This window comes from Dendrobates tinctorius, unplaced genomic scaffold (assembly GCF_039654945.1).
Source record: "Dendrobates tinctorius isolate UK_male_01 unplaced genomic scaffold, ASM3965494v1 ptg000021l, whole genome shotgun sequence".
NCBI lineage: Eukaryota > Metazoa > Chordata > Amphibia > Anura > Dendrobatidae > Dendrobates > Dendrobates tinctorius.
In genome coordinates this window covers 30030621-30049386 of record NW_027361689.1, presented here as the reverse complement: position 1 = coordinate 30049386, position 18766 = coordinate 30030621, and the positions used below count along the sequence as shown (strand labels likewise).

At 43.2% G+C, this 18766-nt stretch overlaps 1 protein-coding gene across 2 annotated transcripts in view; it reads left to right on the top strand.

The window, feature by feature from the left end:
- Positions 1-18766, top strand: part of SMC6 (structural maintenance of chromosomes 6) — a 165164-nt gene that overhangs the window by 32383 nt on the left and 114015 nt on the right. For both annotated transcript variants that reach the window (XM_073568268.1, XM_073568269.1), the window contains exons 8-11: positions 9951-10052; positions 11203-11322; positions 12026-12124; positions 12350-12496. In XM_073568268.1, coding sequence (XP_073424369.1) covers positions 9951-10052; positions 11203-11322; positions 12026-12124; positions 12350-12496 — 468 coding nt within the window. The remainder of the gene's footprint in view (positions 1-9950; positions 10053-11202; positions 11323-12025; positions 12125-12349; positions 12497-18766) is intronic.

Below are 18766 nucleotides of genomic sequence, written 5' to 3'. Positions count from 1 at the left end.
CAAATGGCCAAGTTCTCCAAAAAATATGACATAGTTGTCATGGGAGATTTCAACTATCCAGACATTTGTTGGGAATCTCTCTCAGGCAAAACTAACAGGTCAAGGAAATTCTTATCCTCTCTTGCTGACAACTTTATCTTCCAAAAGGTAGGGGAGAAAACAAGGGGAACTGCTACCTTGGATCTAATCCTTATAAACAGGGAGGAAATGGTTGAGGAGGTAAAAGTGGCTGGAACCCTAGGAGGTAGCGACCATGCTATTTTAGAATTTTGGATAACTAGAGGCGGAAGACCTGTGAAGACTCAGACGTCAAGGTTAGATTTCAGAAAGGCAGATTTTAAGGGATTCAGAAAGAGAATTGGAGGGATCCAATGGCTGGATATCCTTAAAGACAAAAATGTCCAGGAAGGATGGGAAATCTTGAAAAATGAAATTCTCAAAGCACAGTTGTTAACAATTCCGAAAAGAGGGAAGAATAGGAAGCATTTAAGGAAACCAGGATGGGTGAACACAGAACTTAAGCACATGCTAAAAAGGAAGAAAAAAATGTTTATAAAATGGAAAGAGGGAGGCATATCTAAAGAAGAATATAATGCTGTCTGCAGAATCTGCAGGGCACAAATCAGATTATCTAAAGCTGAAAATGAATTGAGGCTTGCAAGAGATGTCAAAAGCAATAATAAAGGATTTTGGGGATATGTCAAAAGTAAAAGAAAAGTCAAAGATGCTATAGGATTTTTACAGGATGAAAATGATGAAATGGTAAGACAGGATGTTGAGAAGGCTGAACTTTTAAATTCCTATTTTGCATCTGTTTTCTCTCAGAAAGGAAATGTAACACCAACTGTTATTCACTGTCCTATTAAGGGAATAGAAGAATCCAGGATATCTATAAACAGAAAGATAGTGAGGAAACACTTAGCTAACCTAAATGAATTCAAGTCTCCAGGTCCAGATGAATTACACCCCAGAGTACTGAAGGAGATAGCAGAAGAAATTTCTGAACCACTCTCCATAATCTTTGAAAATTCTTGGAGAACAGGAGAAGTGCCAGAAGACTGGAGAAGAGCAAATGTTGTTCCTATCTTCAAAAAGGGGAAGAAGGTGGACCCAGGCAACTATAGGCCGGTGAGTCTGACTTCTATACCAGGAAAGATCTTTGAACAAATTATTAAACAACATGTAAGTCAATACCTGGATAAGAATGAAGTGATCAAACAGAGTCAGCATGGGTTTGTAACTAATAAGTCATGTCAGACTAACTTAATTTCCTTCTATGACGGTATCACTGATTGGGTGGGTCAAGGAAATGCTGTACATATAGTATATCTTGACTTCAGCAAAGCATTTGACAAAGTCTCTCATACAATCCTTATTGAAAAAATGACTAAGTATGGAATGGACAAGGCAACTGTTAGGTGGATTCATAGCTGGCTTAGTGATCGGACCCAAAGAGTGGTCGTAAATGGCTGCACATCCAGTTGGAAGAATGTCTCAAGTGGGGTACCACAGGGCTCTGTCCTGGGCCCTGTATTGTTCAACATCTTTATCAACGATTTAGATGAAGGAATTGAGGGTAAACTGATTAAATTTGCTGATGACACAAAGCTAGGAGGGATAGCTAATACTAGAGAAGAGAGAGAGAGGATTCAAAAAGATTTAAATAAACTGGAGAAGTGGGCAGTAACTAACAGAATGGTTTTTAACAGGGAGAAATGCAAAGTACTACATCTGGGCAATAAAAATGAAAAAAGCATATATAGAATGGGAGGAATAGGGCTAAGTGACAGCACATGTGAAAAAGACTTGGGTATACTAATAGATCACAGACTGAATATGAGTCAACAGTGTGATGCAGCAGCAAAAAAGGCAAATGCAGTTCTAGGATGTATTAACAGAAGCATACAGTCTAGATCACGTGAAGTCATTATTTCCCTCTACTCCTCTTTGGTCAGACCTCATCTGGAATATTGTGTCCAGTTTTGGGCACCACATTTTAAAAAAGACATCAACAAACTGGAGCAAGTTCAGAAAAGAGCGACCAGAATGGTGACCGGTCTGCAAACCCTGTCTTATGAGGAAAGGTTGCAGGATTTGGGAATGTTTAGTTTGCAAAAGAGAAGACTGAGAGGAGACTTAATTGCTGTCTACAAATATCTAAAGGGCTGTCACATTGTAGAAGGATCAACTTTATTCTCATTTGCACAAGGAAAGACTAGAAGCAATGGGATGAAACTGAATGGGAGGAGACACAGATTAGATATTAGAAAAAACTTTTTGACAGTTAGAGTGATCAATGAGTGGAACAGGCTGCCACGAGAAGTGGTGAGTTCTCCTTCAATGGAAGTCTTCAAACAGAGGCTGGACAGACATCTGACTGGGATGATTTAGCGAATCCTGCTTTGAGCAGGGGGTTGGACCAGATGGCCCAGGAGGTCCCTTCCAACTCTATGATTCTATGATTCTATGATTTCTAATTGGAGGTATTTGCCAGTACTATTATTATTATTACACCAACTACATATTGGGATAGGGTACTGGAGATGGGAATACCCATTTAAAGCTGTAGAGGAAAAAATAATCAAAACTCTTGACTTCATTTTCTGGTCACCTCCCATCCTACAAATATTATTATTATTATTATTATTATTATTATTATTATTATTATTTATTTATATAGCACCATTGATTCCATGGTGCTGTACATGAGAAGTGGTTACATGCAAATTACAGATATCACTTACAGTAAACTAACAATCACAGACTGATACAGAGGGGAGAGAGGACCCTGCCCTTGCGGGCTTACATTCTACAGGATGGTGGGGAAAGAGACAGTAGATTGGGGGTTGCAGCAGCTCCGGCTTTGGTTGAGGCGGTAGCTCCAGTAGTGGTGAGGAGGTAGCGGGGTGATTGCAGGCTGTAGGCTTTCTTGAAGAGGTGGGTTTTCGAGACCCGGAAGGCAGGGGAGGATCATGAGAATCCCACACTGAAGGACATATTCGCTGCGGTCTCCTTCTGTAAGAATGCCTTAACCACGCTGACACAGCAGGTTCTGGGAATTCAATCTGAAGAGGCTGGTTTAAAAAAAGATATGAGAAAAGCTGATACCAGAACAGAAGAGGTAGAAAAGAGAGTGGGGCAAGTAGAGGACCACATCACCAAACTCCAGAAAGCAGAAAAAAGGTTCGCTCAGCAAATCTCTGAAATAGTGGGCAAAAATGATGATCTAGAGAATCGCTCTAGACGTAATAATATAAGGATTGTTGGCCTCCCGGAAAAATCCGAAGGGAGAAACCCCACAGAATTTATGGAAGAGTGGCTCGGGGAGAAATTTGGCACAGATACTCTGACCAAGTTTTTTGCTGTGGAGCGTGCACACTGAGTTCCCATGCAGCCACAACCAGCGGGTAGGGGACAACGCACTATTCTTGCTAAGCTTCTCCATTATAGGGATAGAGACCTAATTCTAAGGAGGGCGAGAGAGATGGGGGATCTTGCCATGAATGGTGAAAAAGTAGCTATCTACCCAGACTTTTCTATTGCAGTTCAAAAACAGCGTATGCAATTTGGAGGAGTGAAGAAGCGTCTTAGAGAGCTGGGAGTGCAGTACTCCATGATTTTCCCGGCTAAACTAAGTGTGGTGGCGCTTGATAAAGTGCAATTTTTCATCGATCCGATGGAAGCTAACTAATGGATTGACATTAATGCGCATAAACTCCGGGGGAGCTGGAATTGATTGATTAGTCAAGAGATGGTCGGCTGAGGACATATTACATCTTTCAGTGTCTCACAAGGAATTCTTAACCGTTTTTTTCCTGTCGAAGAACTGATTTTTGGTAGGCTCCGGCCTTGTTCCTGGTTTTCCTATCTGTTTTTTTTTTTTTTTTTTTGCCATCGGTTCTTTGGCCCTTTTATTATACGCCTCTTGATCTCCTGAATATGATCTTCTTTAGATCCACTGGCATATGGTTGAGATTAAGGCTTTGGCGGGGCGAAATGATTGAGATTTGGTGGTTGCCCAATGTTGGGCACAGCGGGGGTGTTTTTTCTTAAAGTTTCCAAAACTTGAATTGTTTATATGTTTTATTATATTATTGATGATGTTATACAATGGGATCTTCTATCCTGCACAACAGGACTGGGGGGGGGGGGAGCTGGGAAGATAGTTGCTCTACGTATGCAATTAGATGAATGTAGAAGCATAGTGGTGGGGGAGGCAGGAGGGGAGGGGGGCCAGGGACCAGATTACCCAGCTCTCTTTGAGAGTATATGCACTAGGAAGGGGGAGAAGAGGAGGGGGGGATGGGTGAAGGGGAGGGTGAGGGAGGAGGGATGGGTTCAGACAGCAAGGGGGAAAACTACACAGATTAATAATTCCAGTTATCAACATTATGGAGGGGGGGAATTAAGGTACTAAGTTGGAATGTTAGGGGTTTATCTGACAAAACTAAGAGGGCAGCTATATTCAAATATATACAAGACCAGGGCCCATCGGTGGTATGCCTCCTGGAGACTCATCTTTTACCGGACACAATGAGACTCTTGAATAGGCGATGGATACAGAGGGCCTATCACTCTACTTTTTCTAGCTACGCAAGGGGGCTATCTGTGCTAATTCAAACTTCAATACAATATGAGGAAATAGAGGTGCATATTGACCTGGATGGGCAGTGTGTAGTCATCAAATGTAAATTTGGCCACCTTATGTGCATTGCCGCTATTTATATTCCACCCCCCTACTCGAGTACTAAGCTGAGGGAGACTTGGGAATTCTCAGGAAGAGGGGGAGTATTGCCTCTTTTGATAGTGGGTGACTATAATAATGTAATAGACTCTTATTGGGACAGGAATAGGAGGCTGTTGGGAGTATTGAGTGACACTATAACCCCATTTGGCAATTTAGTTCGGGAAATGGGTTTGATGGACATTTGGAGGGTAAGAAATGACCGGAAACAGTGCTTCTCCTGCTATTCAGCTTCTCATAATACCCTATCTCGCATCGACATGGCATTAGCTAATGAGTTGATGAATGCAGTGGTGGGGGATGTGCAATACTTACCGAGACTGATCTCGGACCACAGTCCCATCCTTGTGTCCATTAAACGGGAGCGTTTGAGAGGGGGCATAAGGGGAGAGTGGAAGTTACATCCGGCCTGGATACAACATATAAATATGCAGGGCATCATGCGGGAGATTGGGGAATTCTTTTTCCATAATGATGATAGTGCTCATCCTCTGGTGGTATGAGACGCCATGAAGGCATATCTCTGGGGAATTCTATACAGGGATATATGTAGGAGAAAGACACAAACTAAGCGAGATGAGGTGGATAGTCTGGAAGCCCTAACTAGGGCGGAAATAGAAATGGCACAGCACGCTACACCCGACACTCAACTGACACTTAGGCAGTCACATGAAAGGGTCAATAGGTTACTACTAGATAAAGCAACTAAAAAGTAGGCTTTTCAGAAGATGAGATTCTATGAAGAAAGGGAAAAAGTTGGTCATCTATTGTCGATTATAGCTGCAGCCCAGAGAGGCAGCTCATTTATACATAGTATGGATACTGCAAAGGGGACAAGGGTTACTGAGACGCCCGAAATTCTGAAGGTCTTCGCAGGTTTTTACCAGAACTTCTATTCATCGAGTAGAATGGGAGGGGAAGGGGGGATGGAGGCATTTCTAGGAGTGGGACTGCTTCCGACACTATGGAAGATAGGGATAAGTTGGAGTCTCCTATCACAGTAGAGAAGTTGGAGATGGCTCTGCATGGCATGACTAATGAGAGGGCCCCGGGAGCAGACGGTCTTCCTGCGGAAATATACAAACACCTAGAAGAAATTCTGCTACCCAAGCTATTAATAGTGTTTGAGGAGGCTATGAAAGAAGGGATTTTGCCTGCGTCTATGCGGGAGGCGGTGATAGTGGTGATTCCTAAGGACGGTAAGAATTCAGGAATTCCAGATTCATACAGGCTAATATCCTTGCTGACAGCTGATGTGAAAATACTGGCTAAAGTGCGGGCGAACCGACTAACTGGTGTTGTTGATACATTGATCCATATGGATCAATCGGGGTTTATGCCCAACAGATCAACAGCAGCCAATATATAGAGACTATATCTCAATCTGCAGTTGCCAGTCGATAACCCTGGTGGAAGGGTGATATCCTCACTTGATGCCCATAAAGCCTTTGACACTGTAGAATGGTCATACCTGTGGAGAGTGCTGCATAGTATGGGCTTTGGTCCTCAATTTACAGCGTGGATTCAGCTATTGTATACTCAACCCACAGCTTTAGTTAAGATTAATGGAGTAATGTCTGCGGGAATACAGCTGCATAGAGGAACGAGGCAAGGCTGTCCACTGTTGCCGCTCCTGTTCGCTATTGCGATAGAGCCATTGGCGGCTGCTATTAGACGCAACAAGGCAATAAAGGGGTTTCAATATGGCGATTTGGAGGAAAAGGTGGCCCTGTATGCGGATGACATTTTGTTATTCCTAGGGGACCCCTCGGCTTCATTGGATCATGCTGTGCAGACCATTGAGGGGTTCGGTGAGATCTCAGGACTGACCATAAATGGTCTAAGTCAAGCCTATTTAAAGTGGACAAGGAGGTGGTATGGACTCAGGAAGACTTAGGGGCCAACAAACTACAATGTGTGGAAATGTTTAAATATTTGGGGATACAGGTTTCCCTACCGGTGCCTGAGTACCTTAATACTAATCTAGTACCCCTAATGGCAATTCTAAGAACTAAGGTGGATACTTGGAACAAATTACACTTGTCGGTGGTGGGAAGGATTAATCTACTTAAAATGGTTTTAATGCCCAAGCTTTTATATATATATATTACACAACTCCCCAATCTGGATACCGCAGAAAAGGTTCGGAGTGGTGAATTCACTGTTTAGGGCCTTGATATGGGGTAAGAAACAACCTAGAATAAGGCTTGAAACCTTGCAAAGACCAAAGGATGAGGGGACTGGCACTACCAAATCCGGAACTGTATTTTTTAGCTGCCCAAAGTCAACATCTCAGAGGGTGGTCTAATCAAGAGAAGGCAGGTGTCATCAGAGGAGTGCTGGAATACGTACTAAATAGAAGCCCGTTGATACTTGGCCTAGAGGATGGGAAGATGGGTGTAATGGGAGACGGGTGTCCCACTCTGCGACTCTTACAAGACCTGTGGAACAGACTAAAGAGGGTGAGAGGGGTGACCGGGTTGACTAGATTCACAGTTATATGGGATAATAGTAACCTCCCAGAGATTCGGAAACTTGGAAGGCTGGAAACGTAGGGGGCTGACATTAATGTCTCAAATTATGCATAACGGGGAGCTGAGACCGTTTGTGCAATTACAGAGTGAGTTTCAGTTGCCGGATTCTGAATGGTACCACTACTGTCAGGTACGGCATGCCATTATGGCTCAAAAACTTTCCAGAAACCTGCAGATACAATCTGACATAGTGTTGGACTATATATGTGGTGGTGATGGACTTACAAAAGGGGTAATTTCTAACAACCACAAAGATATATTGCATACACATTTAATGGGGTTCCCACTTAAAGCAAGATCCAAATGGGAGGGAGAGATTGGGGTGATGACTGACGAGGTATGGGACAGCGTCCTAGAATATGTCCCCAAACTCACTGAGTGAACCAGCTAGGTTGTCCCATCTTTATGTGATCCATCGTGTGTACCGTACCCCCCCTTCTGATGTTTAAAATGGGGCTGAGGGACAACTCTGACTGTCCAAGATGTGGGGGGTCTGATGCCGGAATCCTTCATATGATGTGGACTTGTCCCAGGCTATCTGCGTTCTGGTTTAATGTCATTAACAGAATAGAAGGGGCTTACGGAAGTGTTATACCCAAAAAACCACTGGTCTGCATACTGGGATATGTGGAGGAAATTGAAATAGTTAATAGTGCAAAGCTTGCTATAGCCAGACTACTATATGTAGCAAGGAAGCTGATTGCGAGGAACTGGATCACGAAAGAACCACCTTCTGGGAGAGAGTTTGTGAAACAGGTGTCTTGTATCATCCGGCTGGAGGAAAGGATATATGCTAAAAGAGGCAATTGTAAAACCTATGAGAGGTTGTGGAATCCCTGGCTACAATGCTACAATACGGTACAGTTAACTGATGGGAATGTGCTATATTTTACAATGCTGGTGTTGTGGATAGACCATTAATACCCGGACATAGGAACATTTCTGTTTTGTATGGTTTGATTGACAATACAGGTAAAAAGGATGACTAATGGTAAATTACGGTGTAAGAGAAATCTTATGGAGAAAAGAGTTATATACGCTGTCTACATGGGGGGGGAGGGGGGGGAACAGGGATGTTTAATTTGTAAATATATTGTTTGTGGAAGATTTACTGTATATTCTGTATTTTGAATTCTGATTAATAAAAATCTATTTGATCAAAAAAAAAAAAAAAAGAGGTGGGTTTTCAGGTTCTGTCTGAAGGATCCGAATGTGGTTGATAGTCCGACGTGTTGGAGCAAAGAATTCCAGAGGATGGGGGCTATTCGGGATAAGTCTTGGAGGTGGTTGGTTGAGGAGCGAATAAGTGTTGAGGAGAGAAGGAGGTCTTGGAGGGACCGGAGATTACGTGAGCGAAGATATCGGGAGATTAGTTCAGAGACATATGGGGGAGACTGGTTATAGATGGCCTTGTAGGTCAGTAATAGTAATTTGAATTGGATATGCTGAGGGAATGGGAGCCAGTGAAGAGTTTTGCAGAGGGGAGAAGCGGGGGAGTAGCGAGGAGAAAGATGAATTGGTCGGGCAGCAGAGTTGAGGATGGACTGGAGAGGTGCGAGGGTGTTAGCAGGGAGATCGCAGAAAAGGATGTTGCAGTAGTCGAGGCGGGAGATGATTAGGGCATGCACAAGCATTTTAGCAGGTTGAGGAAAGGATGGATTCTGGAGATATTTTTGAGCTGGAGGCGACAGGAGGTGGAGAGAGCTTGGATGTGCGGTTTGAAGGACAGGCAGTCAAAGGTTACCCTGAGGCAGTAGACCTCTTGTACGGGGGAAAGTGTGATGTCGCTAATTGTGATAGGTCAGGTAAGGGTAAGGAAGATCTGTGATATGGGGGAAATATGAGGAGTTCAGATTTGTCCTTACTGAGTTTGAGGAAGCGGAAGGAGTATATGGCTGATAGACACTCTGGGATTCTGGACAGCAGAGAGGTGACGTCAGGGCTAGAGAGGTAGATCTGAGTGTCATCAGCAAAAAGGTGATACTGGAATCCATGAGACTTTGAGTTGTCACAGGCCAAGTGTATAGATTGAGAAGAGTAGGGGTCCTAGAACAGAGCCTTGGGGGACTCCAACAGAGAGAGGGTGGGATGAGGAGGTAGTGTGGGAGTGGGAGACGCTGAATGTGCGGTTGGAGAGGTATGAGGAGATCCAGGATAGGGTGAGGTCTTTGATGCCAAAGGAGAAGAGGATTTGTAGTAGGAGGCAGTGGTCAACTGTGTCACAAGCAGAGGACAGGTCTAGAAGGAGGAGTATAGTGTATTGTCCGTTAGCTTTGGCTGTAAGTAGGTCTTTAGTAATTTTGGTCAGGGCCGTCTCAGTGGAGTGATGTTATATAAATGTTATAAAAAGCGATCAAAATGTTGCATGTACCCCAAAATGGTACCAATAAAAAGTACAGCTCCCCACACAAGAAAAATGAAAAATTGACATTTCTGAAAATGGCAACACAAACTTCATTTTTTTTATTCCTGTTTACAAAATTCAGTTGTTTTTTTTAAGGCCACTAACTATAAAGTAAACTACAACTTCACTTACTGTATTTTGTAGCAGTCAGTAATCGCACAATATAGCGCCAGCTGATAAATTCCCCTGCCTTGCAATCTGCCATTTTCTCATTTCCTCTGATTTATAGTAATTTACCAATTTACCGGTATTCTGTTTTTTATTTAAGTTTTTTATGAAGGCAACACAATTGGATCAGATGAAGGATGATTATTCCTACATCATGGAGACCAAGACCAGGACTCATGATCAGATTAGTTTTGGGGTTGAGGTAAGAAGCTGACTGGATCTTTTTTTTTTTTTTTATCAGATAAATTTTTATTTAACCAAATTCCGGTACAAAACAATGGAACAAAAATCGCAATGAAAACATTAACAATGGTCATTAGTTTCAGAAATTCCCTCCCTCCCTTCCCCTCTCCCCATTACATACAAGAGCAGCAAATAATGCATGGTGTAACCTAAGTTCAGGGTCATCTTCTCTCCACCCAAGGTGTCCACAGTGTCTCAAATGTTCTTATGCTTTTTCTCTTAACGTAAATATCTTTTTCCATATTCACAATATAGTCAGACTGTCTGAAAAATTCCCTCAATGTCGGCGGATCTTCATTTATCCAGTATCTGGCGATCAGTTTTCGTGCAATATATAATAATCTAGCTATAGCCACTTTATATTTATTATGTACCTGGACCTCCTCCACATATCCCAGTATACACACTACAGGATCCCTCCCAATCCTACAACCATACGCGCCTCCTATGGCATTAAACTGACTGGATCTTTTAATATTTCAATGTCTCTTTCTGTCAGTGAAGAGAAATATCTTTTATATTCAGAGGTTGAAAAAAGAACAAACCTTGATCCTTATTGCTGACACAGCTGAAAGCTTAGGTCAGTGTGAATACTGCTCTAGAAACAAGGAAACAATTCCCTCTGCTATTCCGGACACATTCAGCACACAGCGAGGGTTTGTAAGCCTTATGTAATGACCATTTTAATTGGATTGTCCCTCTTCAGATAATCCCAGTCCTTAGTTGCTGTCTGTTATCAAGAAACAAAATGCACCTAACTCGCCATCCCCAGGTCCACCGCTGAATCTGCTGCTGCTCTGCACAAGCCGCAGAGTTCTGATTGGCTGCAGCACTGTTGTTGCAACAGCGTTGGAGGCAAGAATAGATACTGGCAGCAGTGTTGGAGACTCTGTGCTGGACATGGGGGAGGGTGAGTAATGGTCAATATTTTTGTTTTTTATTTTTAAGCAAACTGCAGCCGTAGGACCCAGGTCCTGTGTAAGGCGACAACCCCTTTATTAACTAAAGGAAAAAAAAAAAATCTGTTAACCAGGGTGTAAAATGCATTTTTTTAATGACAAAGTTGTGTAAGCACGAGTTTCACTGAATGTTGTTTCATCCCTATGTAGAGGCTTCATGAGTTGAAGCGAGATTGCATGGAGAAAGAGGAGAAGTTTAAAAGTTTGACTTCATTATCTGACATGAAGAAGAAGCTGGAGGATCTGAAGTGTAAAATGGCCTGGGCCATGGTAAGACTCTCCTCTCTCCGTGCCCCATTTCTCTGCTTATTTATGTGACTGACTCAGACTGAACCCCTTTATCACTGGGAAGCTAATACTTAAAGGGGTTGTCCACTAACTGGGTACTGATGCCCTGTATTTTATCCTCCTCAATTTTGGATTATGCACAAATATATTGACTGCTTCATTGTAGCTCCCCCCTCGGTGTCTCGTTTTGCTGACGTTTCCCCCCTCGGTGTCTCGTTTTGCTGACGTTTACCCCCCTCGGTGTCTCGTTTTGCTGACGTTTTCCCCCCTCGGTGTCTCGTTTTGCTGACGTTTTCCCCCCTCGGTGTCTCGTTTTGCTGACGTTTTCCCCCCTCGGTGTCTCGTTTTGCTGACGTTTTCCCCCCTCGGTGTCTCGTTTTGCGGACGTTTTCCCCCCTCGGTGTCTCATTTTGCGGACGCCCCACCCCTAGTTCCTCATTTGTTTTGGGGATGGTTTCCCCTGGGATCACCGGTTTCTTGGATATTTATTTCTCCAAGCAATGCTGTTCTTAAACTTGAGAGCTCTGTTTAAGCCAGTGGAGCTCTTGGCAGCATAGGTGAGTGATACACAAGAGACTATGGGCAGTAAGGTCAACAGTACCTGGAAGATCACTGCATCAGGTCCATTGGTGCTGTGATAAGTGGTGTCAGACTTTTTTTTCTTTTTTTTTTTTTTTTTTTTCAGGTGAATGAAACTGAGAAGCACCTGAAACCATTAAGAGAGCAGATAGCTGGGGCGGAGGGCCGCACAGTCAAATTTGAGCAGAAGATCAGTGAATGGCAGGTACTTACATTCTTTTTCCCCCTTTAGCAAGTTCTAAGGATAGTGGCTAGTCTTTGAATTCAGCCATTCCTGATCTCAAAAATGAAGTTTTTGCTAAATAAACTCCTTGTAAACTTAGTTCTCACAATAGACAATGAGTAATATTCCTGGTCTTGTGATGAAGTCCTGATGTCACACCATTGTCATGCGCACCATGTCAATTATATTATTTTCTTCTCATTTGAGGACAAAGTGAATATTGCTCAAGAAAATTTCAAGGCCTTACAAGGGAAACTAGAGGAGATCAGCAAGGATGCGCAAGCACTGAAGCCTCAGGGTATTGCTTTGAAAGATAACATGCAACAAAGAAAGCGGGATTATCATGAATCGGAGGTATGTGGTATAATTACTCTGAGGTATGCGGTAAAAATTATTGCAAGGTCGTTTAGTTAAAACCCAAATAAATTAAGTTAGACAAAAAACCAGCAAACAGGCAAAAGATGCTTACCTGCCTAGGCAACAGAACAGGTCGTTTTATTTCAAATACCAATAAAATTAAGAAAAATGCCACAATAAAGAAAAATGCCACATATACACTACCGTTCAAAAGTTTAGGGTCACTTAGAAATGTCCTTATTTTTGAAAGAAAAGCACAGTTTTTTCCAATTAACCGGTTCCCGACCTGTGACACAGCGTATGCGTCATGAAAGTCGGTGCCAATCCGACCTATGACGCATACCCTGTGTCATGAATTCAAAGCCCCCCGTGGGTCGGGTGACCGGGGTCAATGAAGGGTCACCTGACCCGCAGATACAGGGGGCTTTGTAATTCACCACAGGGGGCGTGGCTTCGCCCCCACGTGGCTACGATCGCTCTGATTGGCTGTTAAAAGTGAAACAGCCAATCAGAGCGATAGTAATATTTCATCAATGAAAATTGATGAAATATTACAATCCAGCCATGGCCGATGCTGCAGTAGCATCGGACATGGCTGGAGACACAGATTTGCCCCCCCCCCCCCCCCCGGCGATCGCCCCCCCCGCCACTGAATGACAGCGGCGATCTGCCGCCGCTGTCATCATCTGCCCCCCCTCCCATTCCCTTCGCTCCCCGCCAGCTTCCGATCCCCCCCCCTCACCCACTCTCACCGCCCCCGGCACCTTCTAAGTCCCCCCTCGCTCCCGGTGTCCGGCGGGTCCGGTTCATGGGCGCCGCCATCTTGGAAAATGGCGGGCGCATGCGCAGTGCGCCCGCCCGAATCTGCCGGCTGCAGATTCCATTATTTCATTTTGATCACTCTCACAGTGATCAAAATGAAATAAAAAGTAAATGAACCCCCCGATTATCACCCCCATAGGTAGGCAGTACTAATAAAATAAAGAAAATATTTTTATTTTTCCATCAGGGTTAGGGTTGGAAAGAGGGTTAGGGTTGGAAAGAGGGTTAGGGTTGGAAAGAGGGTTAGGGTTGGAAAGAGGGTTAGGGTTGGAAAGAGGGTTAGGGTTGGAAAGAGGGTTAGGGTTGGAAAGAGGGTTAGGGTTGGAAAGAGGGTTAGGGTTGGAAAGAGGGTTAGGGTTGGAAAGAGGGTTAGGGTTGGAAAGAGGGTTAGGGTTGGAAAGAGGGTTAGGGTTGAAAAGAGGGTTAGGGTTGAAAAGAGGGTTAGGGTTGGAAAGAGGGTTAGGGTTGGAAAGAGGGTTAGGGTTGGAATTAGGGTTAGGGTTGGAATTAGGGTTAGGGTTGGAAAGAGGGTTAGGGTTGAAAAGAGGGTTAGGGTTGAAAAGAGGGTTAGGGATGGAAAGAGGGTTAGGGTTGGAATTAGGGTTAGGGTTGGAAAGAGGGTTAGGGTTGGAAAGAGGGTTAGGGTTGAAAAGAGGGTTAGGGTTGAAAAGAGGGTTAGGGTTGAAAAGAGGGTTATGGTTCAAAAGAGGGTTAGGGTTGGAAAGAGGGTTAGGGTTGAAAAGAGGGTTAGGGTTGGAGTTAGGGTTAGAATTAGGGTTAGGCTTGTGGTTAGTGTTATGGTTAGTGTTGGGGTTAGGGGTGTGTTGGGGTTAGGTTTATGGTTAGGGTTGGGATTAGGGTTAGGGATGTGTTGGGGTTAGGGCTGTGGTTAGGGGTGTGTTGGGGTTAGGGTTGGAGTTAGAAATGAGGGGTTTCCACTGTTTAGGCACATCAGGGGGTCTCCAAATGCGACATGGTGCAACCTTTGATTCCAGCCAATTTTGCGTTCAAAAAGTCAAACGGTGCTCACTCCCTTCCAAGCCCCGACGTGTGCCCAAACAGTGGTTTACCCCCACATATGGGGTATCAGCGTACTCAGGAAAAATTGCACAACAACTTTTGGGGTCTAATTTCTCCTGTTACCCTAGGGAAAATAAAAAAATGGGGGCTAAAAAATTATTTTTGTGGAAAACAAATGTTTTTTTCATTTTCATGTCTCTGCATTATAAACTTCTGTGAAGCACTTGGGGGTTGAAAGTGCTCACCATACATCTACATAAGTTCCTTGGAAGGTCTAGTTTCCAAAATGGGGTAACTTGTGGGGGGTTTCCACTGTTTAGGCACATCAGGGGCTCTGCAAACGTAATGACGACTGCAGACTATTCCATCAAAGTCTGCACTTCAAAACGTCACTACTTTCATTCCGAGCCCTGACGTGTGCCCAAACAATGGTTCCCCCACACATATGGGGTATCAGCGTACTCAGGACAAACTGGACAACAACTTTTGGGGTCCAATTTATCCTGTTACCCTTGTGAAAAAAAAAAATTGCGGGCTAAAAATCATTTTTTTTTAGGGAAAAAAATGATTTTTTATTTTCACGGCTCTGTGTTATAAACTTCTGTGAAGCACTTGGGGGTTCAAGGTGCTCACCACACATCTAGATAAGTTCCCTGGGGGGTCTAGTTTCCAAAATGGGGTCATTTGTGGGGGGTTTCTACTGTTTAGGCACACGGGCTCAGCAAATGTAACATGACGCCCGCAGACCATTCCATCAAAGTCAGCATTTCAAAATGTCACTACTTCCCTGCTGAGGCCCAACGTGTGCCCAAACAGTGGTTTCCCCCCACATATGGGATACCAGTGTACTCAGGACAAACTGGACAACAACTTTTGGGGTCCAATTTCTCCTGTTACCCTTGTGAAAATAAAAAATTGCGAGCTAAAAATTCATTTTTTGAGGAAAAAAAAAGATTTTTAATTTTCATGGCTCTGCGTTACAATCTTCTGTGAAGCACTTCGGGGTTCAAGGTGCTCACCACACATCTAGGCAAGTTCCTTATAGGGTCTAGTTTCCAAAATGGGGTCACTTGTGGGGGTTTCCACAGTTTAGGAACATCAAGGGCTCAGCAAATGTAACATGACGCCCGCAGACCATTCCATCAAAGTCAGCATACCAAAACGTCACTACTTCCCTTCCGAGCCCTGACGTGTGCCCATACAGTGGTCATCCCCCACATATGGGGTACCAGCGTACTCAGGACAAACTGGAAAACAACTTTTGGGGTCCAATTTATCCTGTTACCCTTGTGAAAATAAAAAATTGCAGACTAAAAAATTTTTTTTTTAGGAAAAAAAAAAGATTTTTTATTTTCACTGCTCTGCATTATAAACTTCTGTGAATCACCTGGGGGTTCAAAGTGCTCACTATGCATCTAGATAAGTTCCTTAGGGGGTCTAGTTTCCAAAATGGGGTCATTTGTGGGGGAGCTCCAAAGTTTAGGCACACAGAGGATCTCCAAACACGACATGGTGTCCGCTAACGATTGGAGCTAATTTTCATTTCAAAAAGTCAAATGGCGCTCATTCCCTTCTGCGCCCTGCCGTGCACCCAAACAGTGCCCCCCCCTCACATATGGGGTACCAGCGTACTCAGGACAATGTGGACAACAACTTTTGTGGTCCAATTTCTCCTGTTAACCCTTGTGAAAATAAAAAATAGCGTGCTAAAAAATCATTTTTGAGGAAAAAAAAATGATTTTTTATTTTCACTGCTCTATGTTATAAACTTTTGTGAGGCACTTGGGGGTTCAAAGTGCTCACTACACATCTAGATAAGTTCCTTAAGGGGTCTAGTTTCCAAAATGGTGACACTTGTGGGGGAGCTCCAATGTTTAGGCACAGAGGGGCTCTCCAAACACGACATGGTGTCCGATAACGATTGGAGCTAATTTTCCATTCAAAAAGTCAAATGGTGCTCCTTGCCTTCCGGGCCCTGCCGTGCGCCCAAACAGTGGTTTATGACCACATATGAGGTATTGGTGTGCTCAGAAGAAATTGCCCAACAAATTTTAGGATCCATTTTATCCTGTTGCACACGTGAAAATGAAAAAACTGAGGCTAAAAGATAATTTTTGTGAAAAAAAAGTACTTTTTTTTTTTTTTACGGATCAATTTGAGAAGCACCTGGGGGTTCAAAGTGATCACTATGCATCTAGATAAGTTCCTTGGGGGGTCTAGTTTCCAAAATGGGGTCACTTGTGGGGGAGCTCCAGTGTTTAGGCACACAGCGACTCTCCAAACGCGACATGGCAAGAGCTAAATATTCCAGCATATTTTCCATTCAAAAAGTCAAATGGCGCTCCTTCCTTTCTGAGCCCTGCCGTATGCCCAAACAGTGGTTTATGACCACATATGAGGTATCGGTGTACTCAGGGGAAATTGCCCAACAAATTTTAGGATCCATTTTATCCTGTTGCCCATGTGAAAATGAAAAAATTGATGCTGAAAGAAAATTTGTGTTGGAAAAATTAAAATGTCCATTTTTTCCTTCCACATTGCTTTAGCTGCTGTGAAACACCTGAAGGGTTAATAAACTTCTTGAATGTGGTTTTGAGTAGCTTGAGGGGTGCAGTTTTTAGAATGGTGTCACTTTTGGGTATTTTCTGCCATATAGACCCCTCAAAGTGACTTCAAATGTGAGGTGGTCCCTAAAAAAAATGGTTTTGTAAATTTTGTTGTAAAAATGAGAAATCACTGGTCAACTTTTAACCCTTATAACTTCCTAACAAAAAAATATTTTGCTTCCAAAATTGTGCTGATGTAAAGTAGACATGTGGGAAATGTTATTTAGTAACTATTTTGTGTCACATAACTCTCTAGTTTAACAGAATAAAAATTCAAAATTTGAAAATTGCGAAATTTTCAAGATTTTCGCCAAATTTCTGATTTTTTCACAAATAAACGCAAAAATTATCGACCTAAATTTACCACTAACATGAAGCCCAATATGTCACGAAAAAACAATCTCAGAATCACTAGGATGCGTTGAAGCGTTCCAGAGTTATTACCTCATAAAGGGACACTGGTCAGAATTGCAAAAAATGGCCAGGTCATTAAGGTCAAAATAGGCTGGGTCATGAAGGGGTTAAGCGAACATTAAACGATTCAGAAATACACTCTATACATTGTTAATGTGGTAAGTGACTTCTAGCTGCAAACGAGTGGTTTGTAATGCAATATCTTCATAGGTGTATATAGGCACATTTCCAACAACCATCATTCCAGTGTTCTTATTGTACTTTGTGTTTGCTAACTGTGTAAGAAGGCTAATGGATGGTTATAATACCCTTGAAAACCCTTGTACAAGTTTGTTAGCACAGCTGAAAACAGTTTGGCTGATTGGAGAAGCTATAAACCTGACCTTCCTTTGAGCTAGATGAGAATCTGGAGCATTACATTTGTTGGTTCCATTAAACTCTCAAAATGGCCAGAAAAAAAGAACTTTCATGTGAAACTCGACAGTCTATTCTTGATCTTCGAAATGAAGGTTATTCCATGCGAGAAATTGCCAAGAAACTGAAGATTTCCTACAACGGTGTGTACTACTCCCTTCAGAGGAGAGCACAAACAGGCTCTAACCAGAGTAGAAAGAGAAGTGGGATGCCCCGCTGCACAACTGAGCAACAAGACAAGTACATTAGAGTCTGTAGTTTGAGAAATAGAGGCCTCACAGGTCCTCAACTGGCAGCTTCATTATATAGTACACGCAAAACGCAAGTGTCAACGTCTACAGTGAAAAGGCGACTCCAGAATGCTTGCCTTCAGGGCAGAGTGGCAAAGAAAAAGCCATATCTGAGACTGACTAATAAAAGGAAAAGATTAATATGGGCAAAGCACACCTCCAAATTATGCAGGTGGAAGGTCCTTAAAGATGATTTCAGGGAATTAGGCTGCAAGCTTAAAGCAAGGACCTCCAAGGTGGTATTTTTGAAAATACTTTCTGTACCATGTGCCACACCAGAGAGGCAACGGGAGATTAGGAAGGTTAATAAGTGGCTCAGGAATTGGTGTAGGAAGGAGGGGTTTGGGTTCCTGGAGAACTGGGCCGACTTCTCAGTTGGCTACAGGTTCTACGCTAGGGACGGGCTGCACCTCAATGGGGAGGGAGCAGTTGTGCTGGGGGAGAAAATGCCTATATGGTTGGAGAGTGTTTAAACTAGGGATTGGGGGGAAGGGTATTCCTTTTTATAGGAGGGGAAGACAGTGCAGATAGAGACCTGGGCACAAATAATAAAATTGGGAATGAAATTGGGGGGGGTGGAGTTAGAACAGTTAATAATTTAAGAATAGAGGTACAGAGAGATACATAAAGTGCATGTATACTAATGCCAGAAGCCTCGCTAACAAAGTGGAGGAATTAGAATTAATTTTGTGGGAACATAA